At 37.0% G+C, this 19,261-nt stretch overlaps 1 protein-coding gene across 1 annotated transcript in view; it reads left to right on the plus strand.

Moving 5' to 3' along the window:
- The window catches only part of fryb (furry homolog b (Drosophila)), a 184,905-nt gene that overhangs the window by 87,456 nt on the left and 78,188 nt on the right, over positions 1 to 19,261 (plus strand). The window contains exons 21-25 of the mRNA XM_062046964.1: positions 3,838 to 3,924; positions 10,953 to 11,212; positions 11,270 to 11,450; positions 11,510 to 11,634; positions 11,700 to 11,757. Coding sequence (XP_061902948.1) covers positions 3,838 to 3,924; positions 10,953 to 11,212; positions 11,270 to 11,450; positions 11,510 to 11,634; positions 11,700 to 11,757 — 711 coding nt within the window. The remainder of the gene's footprint in view (positions 1 to 3,837; positions 3,925 to 10,952; positions 11,213 to 11,269; positions 11,451 to 11,509; positions 11,635 to 11,699; positions 11,758 to 19,261) is intronic.

Consider the following 19,261-nt stretch of genomic DNA (forward strand, 5'->3'; position numbering starts at 1 on the left):
TATTAGAGCGCAATTTTTGAGCTTTGGGGTTCGGTTTTTTTTTAGATCGCAATTTCCAGCAGTCCTGATGTGTGTGAGAATTTTGGTGAGTTTTGAAGTATTTTAAGGGGGTCAAATTACAGCTCAAAGAGGCAAAAATGAGTTTTTTTAGTACAATTTTGTCTTGAAGGGGAAATTGCCAACTTCCTGTTGGTTTTTGCCCGAGGATGTAAAATTATGAAATGTAGGTCTAAGTCTGACCTACATGGAGGTTTTTGTTTCATGTCTCTACGATATTCGTACTGGGAGTTAGAGGAAGTTGTGTCTGTGTCTTTTTCCTAGGTGTTGCGGCACAGGGGTTGTTTTCTTTGAATGCGCGTAAAATCACAGCAGCGAAGCAACTTTAGTGCTGCGGGTCTTTGAAGGCTCGTAAAATCAAAACGGTAGCACGTACGTACAGAACTTTTAATCAGATGGGTTCAATCTCTCTCCTGTAGCAGTTTGAAGCCGAAACGACAAACGCGCTCAGAGGAGATAACGTTTGATGTTTGGTGACCGGTTGTCACAAACATTTTGTTTTGAAGGAGGAATAGCAAACTTTTGCTGAAGGATGTCAATCTATGAAATGTAGGTCTAGGTGAGACCTACATAGAGGTATTTGTTTCATGTCTCTAAGACGTTCCTACTGGAAGTTACAAGCAGTTTTGTCTGAGTTTTCCTCTAAAAAGCAGTTTTGTCTCGGTTTTATTCAAAAATTGCGCTAGAGCGCAATTTTGAGCTTTGGGGTTCGGTTTTTTTTTACATCGCAATTTCCAGCAGTCCCGATGTGTGTGAGAATTTTGGTGAGTTTTGAAGTATTTTAAGGGGGTCAAATTACAGCTCAAAGAGGCAAAAATGAGTTTTTTTAGTACAATTTTGTCTTGAAGGGGAAATTGCCAACTTCCTGTTGGTTTTTGCCCGAGGATGTAAAATTATGAAACACATGGAGGTTTTTGTTTCATGTCTCTACGACCTTCCTAGTGGGAGTTACAGGCAGTTTGTTTTTGTTTTTTCCTAGGGAGCGCTACATCCAGGTTTTTGTTTCATGTCTCTACGACCTTCCTAGTGAAAGTTACAGGCAGTTTGTTTTTGTTTTTTCCTAGGGAGCGCTAGAGCGCAATTTAGATTTTTGGGGTTTGGTTTTTTTATTAACTTGCAATTTTCGCATGTCCTGATGTGTGTGTCAAATTTGGTGAGTTTTGAAGCATGTTAAGTGAGTCAAATTAGCGTTTTTTGTGGCGCCGGAAGAATAAAGAATAATAATAAAACCTTACAAATTCAATAGGTTCCTTTGTACAGGGTACAGGGCGGACCCTAACTACAACCGACACTAGCAATGGTTATACTGGTGCAAATAAATTAGAATAGAAAGTACTTTATTGATCCCGGGGGGAAATTCAGGGAGCCTAAATTAGCAGCCTGATGTACGCCCAAAGCTAAAGAGGAGACGTTTTACCAAGGTATGCAGTGTTTCCCATAAACTGCCAAGATAGCTGTGGCGGTGGGGGCGTGGCTATGGGCGTGGTCACCATTACATCATCAAGTAATTTGCATAATTTGCTACAATGATATGATTTTCTCTAAAAAGGCTCAAAAAATGTATACTTACTAATTAATAATAACAGTTTTGTTTTAAACGTCCATCCATTCATCCATTTTACAATATAATTACAACACATATTTACATACAGATTAGAACAATAAGTTATTCACTGAAATATATTTATTAATTGTGGTTCTTACAAAAAATATATCTTATCCGCCACAAATAAAAAATAATTTTTTTTTATTTATTTTTTTTATTTTTGTCCTGTCCAGCTCCTCAGGCAAATCATATAGTTGATGTAGATGCCCGTATCGGCTGTTCAGATCTACTTTACAAAAGAGAAGTGTAGGATACTTCCCTTGTTGCCTTATTTGTATTTGACCACTACTGTTTTCTGTTTATTTGTTACTGACTGTGGCAGGACACCTCTGCCTCTGTTTCACTTTATGTTGCTGGTAAATAATATGGTTGTAGTAGTAGGCTAAAGTTAAATTATTTAGTATGCACTAATTAAAGGGGCAGAGCTTTAAAGAGATATTTTAGCTTTTATATTTTATAAGATATATTTTTTGTAAGAACCACAATTAATAAATATATTTCAGTGAATAACTTATTGTTCAAATCTGTGTATAAATATGTACATAAAGTGTTGTAATTATATTGTAAAATGGATGAATGGATGGACGTTTAAAACAAAACTGTTATTATTAATTAGTAAGTATAGATTTTTTTAGCCTTTTTAGAGAAAATCATATCATTGTAGTAAATTATGCAAATTATTTGATGATGTAATGGTGACCACGCCCACAGCCACGCCCATAGCCACGCCCCCACCGCCACAGTTATCTTGGCAGTTTATGGGAAACACTGAATAGTTCAAAAAGAGGTCGTCTGGAAATTGGGCAGATCCTGCCATCTGTCGGCTTTGAAGTCCTTGGGTTAGAACAATATCTTTCTGTTGATTACCATACATGAGAGAAAACAGAAACCCCTTCATGTTTTACGAGCCTTCTTCTTGGTAGGTTTCAAAGACAGCTTTTGTCTTCTTACTAGGAACTCATTTCAACACAAAGTTTTTTGTGATAACTTACAAACAATTATTCTAACAGCTACAGTGTATTAAAAAAATAAATAAAAAGATAATAAAAAATAAATAAAAATAAAAACTAGAACTAACACGCATATATCTAAAAAAATAAATAAAATAAAAAGGCTTTTTTTTTAAAAGAAGGGGTTTTAAGCCTTTTTTAAAAGCATCCACAGTCTGTGGCGCCCTCAGGAGGTGTCGTGTGGAGCGAAGCATTGGTTGCAGGAACATACTAGCTTTGTTAAACAAGATCTTAGACTGTATTGGACCATATAGTTTACATACCAAATATCTATTTCCATTTATTACAAGTAATAAGAAAACGTAAATACCTGATTTACCTATCAAAGAGGAAATTAGCAAGTTTGGCGCCAGATGAGGAAATCTTCTCCCCCTTCAATCGTCTCCCATCTTTCAAAAGCAGCCCCGATACAAATCCTGGTTTTGTTCCTGGCTTTGTCATGAATAAGTTGAGAATGGTAACTTTTAGATGTACTAAGGCCTGACATGTTTAGTAACTTAACCAGTGGCAATGGCCAGACCAAGACGGCGGTGTGTAACTGGCAACCCGGATGTGACACACTCACTGACTTTCTAATTGGTCAAACGGTGGAGGGGCGGGGCATAGAAATGAAAACAAAAACAATATTTCGGGGCTGTAAATCTCATTTTGAAATGAACATATCCCGGCTGAACTACTGTCATCAGTTATAGAGGTATTGGAAAAGAACATGATTTATTAAGGACATTTAATGGTGACTTGACATGAAATTATGACATATGGCTCCTTTAAACCAGTGGTCCCCAACCTTTTTGTACTTGCGGACCGGTCAATGCTTGAACATTTGTCCCATGGACCGGGGGGAGGGGGTATGTAGTAAAAAAAAATTTTTTTTTTTTTTTGGCATAAAAAAATATATATATTATGTATATATTGTGTTTTTTATGTTGATTTAATTTAAAAAAAAAAAAAAAAACATTTATTTTTTATTTTATTTATTTATTTATTTAAATTTCTTGTGCGGCCGCGGCCCGGTACCGGTCCGTGGACCAATTGGTACCGGGCCACGGCCGCACAAGAAATTTAAAAAAATAAAAAAAATAAAAAAAATTGGTTGGTTGGGGGCCACTGCTTTAAATGACTGATACATAGGATTATAACTGTGTGATTCTTCTCCCCTCCCAGGATGATGACAAACCCATGATCGAGGTCATGGACCAGCTGAGTCCAGCAGTGATGGACAGCTTCGTTCACGTGGCTGTATCTGACTCGGTACCAGGAAATATCAACATTTGAACTAGGGCTGATTATTTTGATGTATATCGTATTGCCACTTTTTTTTATCCGTAACGGCCTTCCTCTCCCTCCGGTAGTGCCAGTCGTCTACAGCGCATCTTTTTTGCTTATCGGGCAAAACTTCCGCTTTTTGCCGGGCAATCCAGTTTTTGTCCTTCATTCCTGGTTCCCTTCCCGGTTCCGTTTTGTCTGTTTGCGCTGAAGCAGCAATGGAGTTGCTGGACATGCCTCCGTCCGCTCCCATCATTAGGACAGAAAAGACATAATTTAAGGCAGCAGCTCGCACATTCTCGTACTTTCTGTAACATCCAGGAAGAAATGACGTCATCCAGCTTGAAAAATGTCCCGACTATAATCCACGTCCGGGGTGTCCAAAGTGCGGCCCGCGGCGTATTGTCGGAAAACAAACGAACAGTGAAAATGTACGAAAAAAAGAGCAATTAATCGGAAAGTAACGATAAAAAGCTGAAACTGACTAATAACTAAGAATTAGTTAATTAGTTATTAATTATCTAAAATATTTGAAGCTCTAGAAATAAAATAAAATACAAATCTAAACAAAGTTTAGTTAGTTAGCTCGTTAACTATAAAAATAAAAATATTAACTTATGAATTAAAGAATTAGAAAAATGTCAACAATAATAAACACTGTTAAATGTGTAACTGAACATTAATATTTTCATACACACTCAGGCAATCATGTTATTATATTTTTACAGGGGAAAAAAAATCTAATAAAAATCCCAACAAAGTTTAGTTAGCCTAACTACAAAAATAAAAAGTACACTAACTGATGAATTGACTAATTTGAAAAATGTCAACAATAATAAACACTGTTAAATGTGTAACCGAACATTAATATTTTCGTACACGCTCAGGCAGGCAGGTACACAATCATGTTATTAATGTTATTAAATTAACTGAACATTAATATTTTCATACACACTCAGGCAATCATGTTATTAATGTTATTATTATTGTTATTCTATTTTTACAGGGGGAAAAATCAAATAAAAATCCCAACAAAGTTTAGTTAGCCTAACTACAAAAATAAAAAGTACACTAACTGATGAATTGAATAATTTGAAAAATGTCAACAATAATAAACACTGTTAAATGTGTAACCGAACATTAATATTTTCGTACACGCTCAGGCAGGCAGGTACACAATCATGTTATTAATGTTATTATTATTGTTGTTCTATTTTTACAGGGGGGAAAAAAACAAATAAAAATCCCAACAAAGTTTAGTTAGCCTAACTACAAAAATAAAAAGTACACTAACTTATGAATTGAATAATTTAAAAAATGTCAACAATAATAAACACTGTTAAATGTGTAACTGAACATTAATATTTTCGTACAGGCAGACTTTATGACACATTCGGTTAGGCAGGTACACAATCATAATATTAATGTTATTATATTTTTACAGGGGGAAAAAAAACAACAGTAAAAATGTGAGAAAAAAGTGCAAAAACATTAAAATGTATCGAGAAAACGCTGAAATGTTCTAACTAATAATTTATAATAATTTCCTTACTCACCTATATTACAAAGTTCCCTCTTTAAATGCATATAAAATCTGTTTTTAGCATTTAAAAAAAAAAAAGCAATGTCCAATCGGCCAAAAAATCCAAACAAAGTTTATATAGTTAGCTCGTTAACTATAGAAATAAAAATTATACTGAATATGAATATAATTCACTTCATGATATTATTACACAATTGCCTATGCATTGGATTACAGTAATATCCATATATATATGTATATATATGACATATATATATATATATGTACATATAGTCGAGGTTACTGTGGTTGATCTGTTATACAGTGCTCAATACTGGGGTAGAGCGGAACATACGTTAGGCCAGGAAAAAACACAGTGGCTGCTTCATTCCTACAAGTCTGTTTCGCAGGTTTCCCTGCTCTTCAGGGGATTTTATTGAAGTGTCTGAAGTTGTTACATACCCTATACATACATATATATAACAACCACATACCTTATATATATATTTATTGAGGTGTATGTTTCACAGGTTTCCCTGCTCTTCAGGGGGATTTTATTGAAGTGTGTGTGGTTGTTACATATGTAGAGGGTATGTAACAACGACAGACACTTCAATAAAATCCCCTGAAGAGCAGGGAAACCTGCGAAACATACCCTATATATTTGTAACAACCACAGACACTTTTTTGATTTTATTGAAGTGTGTGTGGTTGTTACATATGTATAGGGTATGTAACAACCACAGACACTTCAATAAAATCCCCTGAAGAGCAGGGAAACCTGCGAAACATACCCTATATATATGTAACAACCACACACACTTTATTAATGTTTTTGAAGTGTCTGTGGTTGTTACATACATATAGGGTATGTTTCGCAGGTTTCCCTGCTCTTCAGGGGGATTTTATTGAAGTGTCTGTGGTTGTTACATATGCATAGGGTATGTAACAACCACAGACACTTCATACCCTATATATTTGTAACAACCACAGACACTTTATTGATTTTATTGAAGTGTGTGTGGTTGTTACATATGTATAGGGTATGTAACAACCACAGACACTCCAATAAAATCCCCTGAAGAGCAGGGAAACCTGCGAAATATACCCTATATATATGTAACAACCACAGACACTTCAATAAATTCCCCTGAAGAGCAGGGAAACCTGTGAAATATACCCTATATATATGTAACAACCACAGACACTTCAATAAAATCCCCTGAAGAGCATGGAAACCTGCGAAATATACCCTATATATATGTAACAACCACAGACACTTCAATAAAATCCCCTGAAGAGCAGGGGAACCTGCGAAACATACCCTATATATATGTAACAACCACACACACTTTATTTGATGTTTTTGAAGTGTCTGTGGTTGTTACATATACAGTGGGGCAAAAAAGTATTTAGTCAGCCACCCATTGATTGTCAATGGGTGGCTGACTAAATACTTTTTTGCCCCACTGTATATAGGGTATGTTTCGCAGGTTTCCCTGCTCTTCAGGGGGATTTTATTGAAGTGTCTGTGGTTGTTACATATGTATAGGGTATGTAACAACCACAGATAGATTGTGGTTGTTACATACCCTATACATATGTATAGGGTATGTAACAACCACAGATACTTCAATAAAATCCCCTGAAGAGCAGGGAAACCTGCGAAATATACCCTATATATATGTAACAACCACAGACAGCAGGTTTCCCTGCTCTTCAGGGGATTTTATTGAAGTATCTGTGGTTGTTACATACCCTATACATATGTAACAACCACAGACACTTCAATAAAATCCCCCTGAAGAGCAGGGAAACCTGCGAAACATACCCTATATATATGTAACAACCACAGACACTTCAATAAAATCCCCTGAAGAGCAGGGAAACCTGCGAAATATACCCTATATATATGTAACAACCACAGACACTTCAATAAAATCCCCTGAAGAGCAGGGAAACCTGCGAAACATACCCTATGTATATGTAACAACCACACACACTTTATTGATGTTTTTGAAGTGTCTGTGGTTGTTACATACATATAGGGTATGTTTTGCAGGTTTCCCTGCTCTTCAGGGGGATTTTATTGAAGTGTCTGTGGTTGTTACATATGTATAGGGTATGTAACAACCACAGATACTTTATTGATGTTTTTGAAGTGTCTGTGGTTGTTACATATATATAGGGTATATTTCGCAGGTTTTCCTGCTCTTCAGGGGATTTTATTGAAGTGTCTGTGGTTGTTACATACCCTATACATATGTAACAACCACAGACACTTCAATAAAATCCTCTGAAGAGCAGGGAAACCTGCGAAACAGGCTTGTAGGGATGAAGTAACCTCTGTGTTTTTTCCTGACCTAACGTATACATTATGTATATATATATATATATATTTATTTATTTATTTTTTAAGTAAAGTGCAAAAATAAATGGATATCAATCAATCAATACAACAACACAATGCAAGCAGATACTTGAGTATTTATTTTTACTTTAACAAAAAAAAAGTTTATGTGTGGTAATATAATTGTGAAAGTCTCTCTGCTATGAGGGTTCTCCTGAGTCGTGAGGTGTACAGGTTCGAGCCAGTCTTTTATTGACATGCACAAGTCTCGTTTGCGTTTCAGCAGTATACATTTTGAGGACTTTTCAGTCCGGCGTGTCTCTGCCTTCTCGCTCTGTGCGTGTGTGTGTCTCTCTCTCTCTAACTCCCAACAACGTCTCTCGTCCCGGCTGCTGCTAATAAGGGCGACAGGTGATTAGATAACAAGCCCCAACTGGGCAATCTACTCACCTGCCGCTGACTTCGAGGCCGGTCCTTACCATACTTGCCAACTTTGAGACCTCCAAATTCGAGAGATGGGGTGGGGGGGGGGGGTATATTGTATATTGTAGCCCGGAAGAGTTAGTGCTGCAAGGGATTCCGGGAATTTGTTCTGTTGTGTTTATGTTGTGTTACGGTGCGGATGTTCTCCCGAAATGTGTTTGTCATTCTTGTTTGGTGTGGGTTCACAGTGTGGCACATATTTGTAACAGTGTTAAACTTGTTTATACGTCCACCCTCAGTGTGACCTGTATGGCTGTTGACCAAGTATGCCTTGCATTCACTTTTGTGTGTGAAAAGCCGTAGATATTATGTGACGGGGTCGGCACGCTGTTTGTATGGAGAAAAAAGAGGACGCGACGACATGTAGTAGAGGACGCTAAAAGCTGAACCATCACGACACGCCCTCAATATTGTTGGCCGGGTGAAAATCAGGAGAAATTCGGGAGAACGGTTGCCCCGGGAGATTTTCGGGAGGGGCACTGAAATTCGGGAGTCTCCCGTAAAAATCGGGAGGGTGGCAGGCCCGCGGACCACGCCCCCCTCCACAAGAATATTTACATCATTAGATAATACAAAATGACGAGGCGAGCCACGTCTGGCCCCCGGGCCTTGAGTTGGACACCACGTAACAAAGGTGTTGGTATCCCCTTTTTTTTTGCCGCTAAATGAACTTGTCCGAATACTATTCATGTTTAAATAACTTTTACTGCAATTTAATATCGGCTCCAAAAAAATGTTTCCGGCCTCATTTACTACTAATAATCGGTATCAGTATTGGAACAAAACGTTTGGACTAGGGATGTCCGATAATGGCTTTTTGCCGATATCCGATATTCCGATATTGTCCAACTCTTTAATTACCGATACCGATATCAACCGATACCAATATCAACCGATATATGCAGTCGTGGAATTAACACATTATTATGCCTAATTTGGACAACCAGGTATGGTGAAGATAAGGTACTTTTTAAAATAATTAGTAAAATAAGATAAATAAATTAAAAACTAGGGATGTCCGATAATATCGGCCTGCCGATATTATTGGCCGATAAATGCGTTAAAATGTAATATCGGAAATTATCGGTATCGTTTTTTTTTTTTTGTTTGTTTTTTTTTTGTTTTTTTTTAATTAAATCAACATAAAAAACACAAGATACACTTACAATTAATGCACCAACCCAAAAAACCTCCCTCCTCATTCACACAAAAGGGTTGTTTCTTTCTGTTATTAATATTCTGGTTCCTACATTATATATCAATATATATCAATACAGTCTGCAAGGGATACAGTCCGTAAGCACACATGATTGTGCGTGCTGCTGCTCCACTAATAGTACTAACCTTTAACAGTTAATGTTACTCATTTTCATTCATTACTAGTTTCTATCTAACTGTTTTTATATTGTTGTACTTTCTTTTGTATTCAAGAAAATGTTTTTAATTTATTTATCTTATTTTATTTTATAATTTAAAAAAAAAAGTACCTTATCTTCACCATACCTGGTTGTCCAAATTAGACATAATAATGTGTTAATTCCACGACTGTATATATCGGTTGATATCGGTATCGGTAATTAAAGAGTTGGACAATATCGGAATATCGGATATCGGCAAAAAGCCATTATCGGACATCCCTATTAAAAAAAATTTCTTGAATAAAAAAGAAAGTAAAACATTATAAAAACAGTTACCGTAATTTCCGGACTATAAGCCGCACCTGACTATAAGCCGCACCAGCTAAATTTAGGGGAAAATACAGATTGCTCCATATATAAGCCGCACCCGACTATAAGCCGCAGGGTTTTGATGTGTAATTAGCGTAGTATATAGGGGTTCCTGCTACCACGGAGGGGATTGTCGGGACAGAGATGACTGTTTGGGAACGCAAAGCGTCCCATTTATTAACAATAAATCTTTCAATCATTCAATCAAACTTTCACATCTTTGACATGGCGAACAGCATTCGTGCAGAGTACAAATAATACAACGGTGCAAAGTAATACAAAGTGCTCGCCTGTACGTTATCAAAATAACCAGCCTACCGGTATATGAAAAGTCAGTCTTTAATCATTGTGGCATCGTCTTCCTCCTGCGTACTAAAACCACCGAAATCCTCTTCGTCCGTGTCGGAGAAGAACAGGCTGTAAATAAGCCGCACCCTTGTATAAGCCGCAGGGACCAGAACGAGGGGAAAAAGTAGCGGCTTATAGTCCGGAAATTACGGTACATAGAAACTAGTAATGAATGAAAATTAGTAAAATTAACTGTTAAAGGTTAGTACTATTAGTGGAGCAGCAGCACGCACAATCATGTGTGCTTACGGACTGTATCCCTTGCAGACTGTATTTATATATATTGATATATAATGTAGGAAGCAGAATATTAATAACAGAAAGAAACAACCCTTTTGTGTGAATGAGTGTAAATGGGGGAGGGAGGTTTTTTGGGTTGGTGCACTAATTGTAAGTGTATCTTGTGTTTTTTATGTTGATTTAATAAAAACAAAAAAACGATCCAGATAATAAAAAAAACGATACCGATAATTTCCGATATTACATTTTAACGCATATATCGGCCGATAATATCGGCAGGCCGATATTATCGGACATCTCTAGTTTGGACCATTATTTATATATTTGTTTGCCCCCCTGGCAGTCCACTCTACCCATGAACCACCACGTGGACCTCCAGTGGCTGGTGGAGTGGTCGGCGCGCCTGGTGAGCAGCTCCTACGACGTGAAGAGCCCCAGCCACGTGTGGATCTTCTCCCAGTGCCTGAAGGACCCCTGGGTGCTGTGCCTGCACATCTTCCTCAGGCAGGAGCACCTGCCCAAACACTGCCCCGTCGCCCTGGGATACGCCTGGCCCTACGCCTTCACCCGGGTGCAGCTGCTCCTGCCGCTGGTGGACCCCAAGTAGGTGCGCGCCACGCGGGCGGACTAAAGTGTACTAAAGTGCGGCTCCTCCCGCAGCAGCCCGGTGAACGCCAAGAAGACCAGCTCCAGCGACAACTCCATGTCCCTGTGGAGGAACTACCTGATCTTGTGTCTGGGCGTGGCCAAGCCCAGCATCATGTCGCCGGGACACCTGCGAGCGTCCACACCCGAGATCATGGCCACCACGCCAGACGGCAGCGTCACCTACGACAACAAGGTGCGTGGAGGAAACCAGCGGTACACGACAGTACGTTAAGAAATGATGTCATCATTCAGGTGATCGGCACGCCCTCAGTCGCCTGGTTGCTAAAGCAACTGGTTCCACTCATGAGAGCAGAGAGTCTGGAGATCACCGAGTCTTTGGTGTTGGGCTTCGGGTGCACAAACGCTCTGGTCTTCAGGTATGCCGAATCACAAGGTTCCAAAATTACGTCGAGGATCGCTGATTTGTTTTTGTTTTTTACAGAGAGCTCATGGAGGAACTGCATCCACTCATGAAGGAGGCGCTGGAACGTCGACCCGAGGTAAAAAAAAAAAATGTCATAGTGTGTTCTTATCGCTTCCCTTAAAGAAGCAGTAGAGTGGAAAAATATTTGTCATTGATAAAACTTTTGGCGAATCAAACAAAAACGCAATAAACGGGGACGGAAATTTGACAAATACAAACCCCGTTTCCATATGAGTTGGGAAATGATGTTAGATGTAAATATCAACGGAATACAATGATTTGCAAATCCTTTTCAAGCCATATTCAGTTGAATATGCTACAAAGACAACATATTTCCGTCAGTCTTCCCCAGGGCAGCTGTGGCTACGAAAGTAGCTTACCACCACCAGGTGTGAATGAATGATGGGTTTTTAATAGGGATATATGCCGATATCCGATATTGTCCAACTCTTTAATTACCGATATCAACCGATACCGATATCAACCGATATATACAGTCGTGGAATTAACACATTATTATGCCTAATTTGGACAACCAGGTATGGTGAAGATAAGGTACTTTTAAAAAAAAAATAAGATAACTAAATTAAAAACATTTTCTTGAATAAAAAAGAAAGTACAACAATATAAAAACAGTTACATAGAAACTAGTAATGAATGAAAATGAGTAACATTAACTGTTAAAGGTTAGTACTATTAGTGGACCAGCAGCACGCACAATCATGTGTGCTTACGGACTGTATCCCTTGCAGACTGTATTGATATATATTGATATATAATGTAGGAACCAGAATATTGATAACAGGGCAGCTGTGGCTACGAAAGTAGCTTACCACCACCAGGTGTGAATGAATGATGGGTTTTTAATAGGGATATATGCCGATATCCGATATTCCGATATTGTCCAACTCTTTAATTACCGATACCGATATCAACCGATACCGATATCAACCGATATATACAGTCGTGGAATTACCACATTATTATTATGCCTAATTTGGACAACCAGGTATGGTGAAGATAAGGTACTTAAAAAAAAAAATAAGATAACTAAATTAAAACCATTTTCTTGAATAAAAAAGAAAGTACAACAATATAAAAACAGTTACATAGAAACTAGTAATGAATGAAAATTTGTAAAATTAACTGTTAAAGGTTAGTACTATTAGTGGAGCAGCAGCACGCACAATCATGTGTGCTTACGGACTGTATCCCTTGCAGACTGTATTGATATATATTGATATATAATGTAGGAACCAGAATATTGATAACAGGGCAGCTGTGGCTACGAAAGTAGCTTACCACCACCAGGTGTGAATGAATGATGGGTTTTTAATAGGGATGTCCGATAATGGCTTTTTGCCGATATCCGATATTCCGATTTTGTCCAACTCTTTAATTACCGATACCGATATCAACCGATACCGATATCAACCGATATATACAGTCGTGGAATTAACACATTATTATGCCTAGTTTGGACAACCAGGTATGGTGAAGAAAAGGTACTTTAAAAAAAAATAAATAAAATAAGATAACTAAATTAAAAACATTTTCTTGAATAAAAAAGAAAGTAAAACAATATAAAAACAGTTACATAGAAACTAGTAATTAATGAAAATGAGTAACATTAACTGTTAAAGGTTAGTACTATTAGTGGAGCAGCAGCACGCACAATCATGTGTGCTTACGGACTGTATCCCTTGCAGACTGTATTGATATATATTGATATATAATGTAGGAACCAGAATATTGATAACAGGGCAGCTGTGGCTACGAAAGTAGCTTACCACCACCAGGTGTGAATGAATGCTGGGTTTTTAATAGGGATGTCCGATAATGGCTTTTTGCCGATATCCGATATTCCGATATTGTCCAACTCTTTAATTACCGATACCGATATCAACCGATACCGATATCAACCGATATATACAGTCGTGGAATTAACACATTATTATGCCTAATTTGGACAACCAGGTATGGTGAAGATAAGGTACTTTTAAAAAAAAATTAAAAAAATAAGATAACTAAATTAAAAACATTTTCTTGAATAAAAAAGAAAGTAAAACAATATAAAAACAGTTACATAGAAACTAGTAATGAATGAAAATGAGTAACATTAACTGTTAAAGGTTAGTACTATTAGTGGAGCAGCAGCACGCACAATCATGTGTGCTTACGGACTGTATCCCTTGCAGACTGTATTGATATATATTGATATATAATGTAGGAACCAGAATATTGATAACAGGGCAGCTGTGGCTACGAAAGTAGCTTACCACCACCAGGTGTGAATGAATGATGGGTTTTTAATAGGGATGTCCGATAATGGCTTTTTGCCGATATCCGATATTCCGATATTGTCCAACTCTTTAATTACCGATACCGATATCACCCGAAAACCGATATCAACCGATATATACAGTCGTGGAATTAACACATTATTATGCCTAATTTGGACAACCAGGTATGGTGAAGATAAGGTACTTTAAAAAAAAAAAAAAGATAACTAAATTAAAAACATTTTCTTGAATAAAAAAGAAAGTAAAACAATATAAAAACAGTTACATAGAAACTAGTAATGAATGAAAATTTGTAAAATTAACTGTTAAAGGTTAGTACTATTAGTGGAGCAGCAGCACGCACAATCATGTGTGCTTACGGACTGTATCCCTTGCAGACTGTATTGATATATATTGATATATAATGTAGGAACCAGAATATTAATAACAGGGCAGCTGTGGCTACGAAAGTAGCTTACCACCACCAGGTGTGAATGAATGATGGGTTTTTAATAGGGATGTCCGATAATGGCTTTTTGCCGATACCCGATATTCCGATTTTGTCCAACTCTTTAATTACCGATACCGATATCAACCGATACCGATATCAACCGATATATACAGTCGTGGAATTAACACATTATTATGCCTAATTTGGACAACCAGGTATGGTGAAGATAAGATACTTTAAAAAAAATAAAATAAAATAAGATAACTAAATTAAAAACATTTTCTTGAATAAAAAAGAAAGTAAAACAATATAAAAACAGTTACATAGAAACTAGTAATGAATAAAAATTTGTAAAATTAACTGTTAAAGGTTAGTACTATTAGTGGAGCAGCAGCACGCACAATCATGTGTGCTTACGGACTGTATCCCTTGCAGACTGTATTGATATATATTGATATATAATGTAGGAACCAGAATATTGATAACAGGGCAGCTGTGGCTACGAAAGTAGCTTACCACCACCAGGTGTGAATGAATGATGGGTTTTTAATAGGGATGTATGCCGATATCCGATATTCCGATATTGTCCAACTCTTTAATTACCGATACCGATATCAACCGATACCGATATCAACCGATATATACAGTCGTGGAATTAACACATTATTATGCCTAATTTGGACAACCAGGTATGGTGAAGATAAGGTACTTTAAAAAAAAAAATAAGATAACTAAATTAAAAACATTTTCTTGAATAAAAAAGAAAGTAAAACAATATAAAAACAGTTACATAGAAACTAGTAATTAATGAAAATTTGTAAAATTAACTGTTAAAGGTTAGTACTATTAGTGGACCAGCAGCACGCACAATCATGTGTGCTTACGGACTGTATCCCTTGCAGACTGTATTGATATATATTGATATATAATGTAGGAACCAGAATATTAATAACAGGGCAGCTGTGGCTACGAAAGTAGCTTACCACCACCGGGTGTGAATGAATGCTGGGTTTTTAATAGGGATGTCCGATAATGGCTTTTTGCCGATATCCGATATTCCGATATTGTCCAACTCTTTAATTACCGATACCGATATCAACCGATACCGATATCAACCGATATATACAGTCATGGAATTAACACATTATTATGCCTAATTTGGAAAACCAGGTATGGTGAAGATAAGGTACTTTAAAAAAATATATAAGATAACTAAATTAAAAACATTTTGTTGAATAAAAAAGAAAGTAAAACAATATAAAAACAGTTACATAGAAACTAGTAATTAATGAAAATTTGTCAAATTAACTGTTAAAGGTTAGTACTATTAGTGGACCAGCAGCACGCACAATCATGTGTGCTTACGGACTGTATCCCTTGCAGACTGTATTGATATATATTGATATATAATGTAGGAACCAGAATATTGATAACAGGGCAGCTGTGGCTACGAAAGTAGCTTACCACCACCAGGTGTGAATGAATGATGAGTTTTTAATAGGGATGTCCGATAATGGCTTTTTGCCGATATCCGATATTCCGATATTGTCCAACTCTTTAATTACCGATACCGATATCAACCGATACCGATATCAACCGAAATATACAGTCGTGGAATTAACACATTATTATGCCTAATTTGGACAACCAGGTATGGTGAAGATAAGGTACTTTTAAAAAATAAAAATAAGATAACTAAATTAAAAACATTTTCTTGAATAAAAAAGAAAGTAAAACAATATAAAAACAGTTACATAGAAACTAGTAATTAATGAAAATTTGTAAAATTAACTGTTAAAGGTTAGTACTATTAGTGGAGCAGCAGCACGCACAATCATGTGTGCTTACGGACTGTATCCCTTGCAGACTGTATTGATATATATTGATATATAATGTAGGAACCAGAATATTGATAACAGGGCAGCTGTGGCTACGAAAGTAGCTTACCACCACCAGGTGTGAATGAATGATGGGTTTTTCATAGGGATGTCCGATAATGGCTTTTTGCCGATATCCGATATTCCGATATTGTCCAACTCTTTAATTACCGATACCGATATCAACCGATACCGATATCAACCGATATATACAGTCGTGGAATTAACACATTATTATGCCTAATTTGGACAACCAGGTATGGTGAAGATAAGGTACTTTTAAAAAAATAAAATAAAATAAGATAACTAAATTAAAAACATTTTCTTAAATAAAAAAGAAAGTACAACAATATAAAAAAAGTTACATAGAAACTAGTAATTAATGAACATTTGTAAAATTAACTGTTAAAGGTTAGTACTATTAGTGGAGCAGCAGCACGCACAATCATGTGTGCTTACGGACTGTATCCCTTGCAGACTGTATTGATATATATTGATATATAATGTAGGAACCAGAATATTGATAACAGGGCAGCTGTGGCTACGAAAGTAGCTTACCAACACCAGGTGTGAATGAATGATGGGTTTTTAATAGGGATGTCCGATAATGGCTTTTTGCCGATATCCGATATTCCGATATTGTCCAACTCTTTAATTACCGATACCGATATCAACCGATACCGATATCAACCGATATATACAGTCGTGGAATTAACACATTATTATGCCTAATTTGGACAACCAGGTATGGTGAAGATAAGGTACTTTTTAAAAAAAATAAGATAACTAAATTAAAAACATTTTCTTGAATAAAAAAGAAAGTAAAACAATATAAAAACAGTTACATAGAAACTAGTAATGAATGAAAATTTGTCAAATTAACTGTTAAAGGTTAGTACTATTAGTGGAGCAGCAGCACACACAATCATGTGTGCTTACGGACTGTATCCCTTGCAGACTGTATTGATATATATTGATATATAATGTAGGAACCAGAATATTGATAACAGAAAGAAATGTGGGGAGGGAGGTATTTTGGGTTGGTGCACTAATTGTAATACATAACATCTTGTGTTTTTTATGTTGATTTAATTTAAAAAAAACAAAAAAAAACGATACAGATAATAAAACAACCGATACCGATAATTTCCTAGGGATGTCCGATAATATCGGCAGGCCGATATTATCGGACATCCCTAGTTTTTAACATGTAAAGCGACTTTGAGTACTTAGAAAAGCGCCATATAAATCCCAGGTATTATTATTATTATTATTATATTTGATGTTCAAACTCATAAACTTTATTTTTTTTAATGCAAATAATAATTAACTTAGAATTTCATGGCTGCAACACGTGCCAAAGTAGTTGGGAAAGGGCATGTTCACCACTGTGTTACATGGCCTTTCCTTTTAACAACACTCAGTAAAGGTTTGGGAACTGAGGAGACACATTTTTGAAGTGGAATTCTTTCCCATTCTTGCTTGATGTACAGCTTAAGTTGTTCAACAGTCCGGGGGTCTCCCTTGTGCTATTTTAGGCTTCACACATTTTCAATGGGAGACAGGTCTGGACTACAGGCAGGCCAGTCTAGTACCCGCACTCTTTTACTATGAAGCCACGTTGATGTAACACTTGGCTTGGCATTGTCTTGCTGAAATAAGCAGGGGCGTCCATGGTAACGTTGCTTGGATGGCAACATATGTTGCTCCAAAAGCTGTATGTACCTTTCAGCATTAATGGTGCCTTCACAGATGTGTAAGTTACCCATGTCTTGGGCACTAATACACCCCCATACCATCACACATGCTGCCTTTTACACTTTGCGCCTAGAACAATCCGGATGGTTCTTTTCCTCTTTGACGTCCACAGTTTCCAAAAACAATTTGAAATGTGGACTCGTCAGACCACAGAACACTTTTCCACTTTGCATCAGTCCATCTTAGATGAGCTCAGGCCCAGCGAAGCCGACGGCGTTTCTGGGTGTTGTTGATAAACGGTTTTCGCCTTGCATAGGAGAGTTTTAACTTGCACTTACAGATGTAGCGACCAACTGTAGTTACTGACAGTGGGTTTCTGAAGTGTTCCTGAGCCCATGTGGTGATATCCTTTACACACTGATGTGGCTTGTTGATGCAGTACAGCCTGAGAGATGGAAGGTCACGGGCTTAGCTGCTTACGTGCAGTGATTTCTCCAGATTCTCTGAACCCTTTGATGATATTACGGAGCGTAGATGGTGAAATCCCTCAATTCAAAGGTTTTTCTTAAACTGTTCAACAATTTGCTCAGGCATTTGTTGACAAAGTGGTGACCCTCGCCCCATCCTTGTTTGTGAATGACTGAGCATTTCATGGAATCTACTTTTATACCCAATCATGGCACCCACCTGTTCCCATTTAGCCTGCACACCTGTGGGATGTTCCGAATAAGTCTTTGATGAGCATTCCTCAACTTTATCAGTATTTATTGCCACCTTTCCCAACTTCTTTGTCACGTGTTGCTGCCATCAAATTCTAAAGTTAATGATTATTTGCAAAAAAAAATAAAGTTTATGAGTTTGAACATCAAATATGTTGTCTTTGTAGCATATTCAACTGAATATGGGTTGAAAAGGATTTGCAAATCATTGTATTCCGTTTATATTTACATCTAACACAATTTCCCAACTCATATGGAAACGGGGTTTGTATAAACAAAACAAAACACTGGCGGAAAGCACTAGTCGATACAATTTTTTTAAAAAAAGCAAACCAGAAAGAGGACTTATGGTCAGTCTAACTTATATACCGTAATTTCCGGACTATAAGCCGCACCTGACTATAAGCCGCACCAGCTAAATTTAGGGGAAAATACAGATTGCTCCATATATAAGCCGCACCAGACTATAAGCCGCAGGGTTTTGATGTGTAATTACCGTAGTATATAGGGGTTCCTGCTACCACGGAGGAGATTGTCGGGACAGAGATGACTG

This window comes from Entelurus aequoreus, linkage group LG05, assembly GCF_033978785.1.
Source record: "Entelurus aequoreus isolate RoL-2023_Sb linkage group LG05, RoL_Eaeq_v1.1, whole genome shotgun sequence".
Taxonomy (NCBI): Eukaryota; Metazoa; Chordata; class Actinopteri; order Syngnathiformes; family Syngnathidae; genus Entelurus; species Entelurus aequoreus.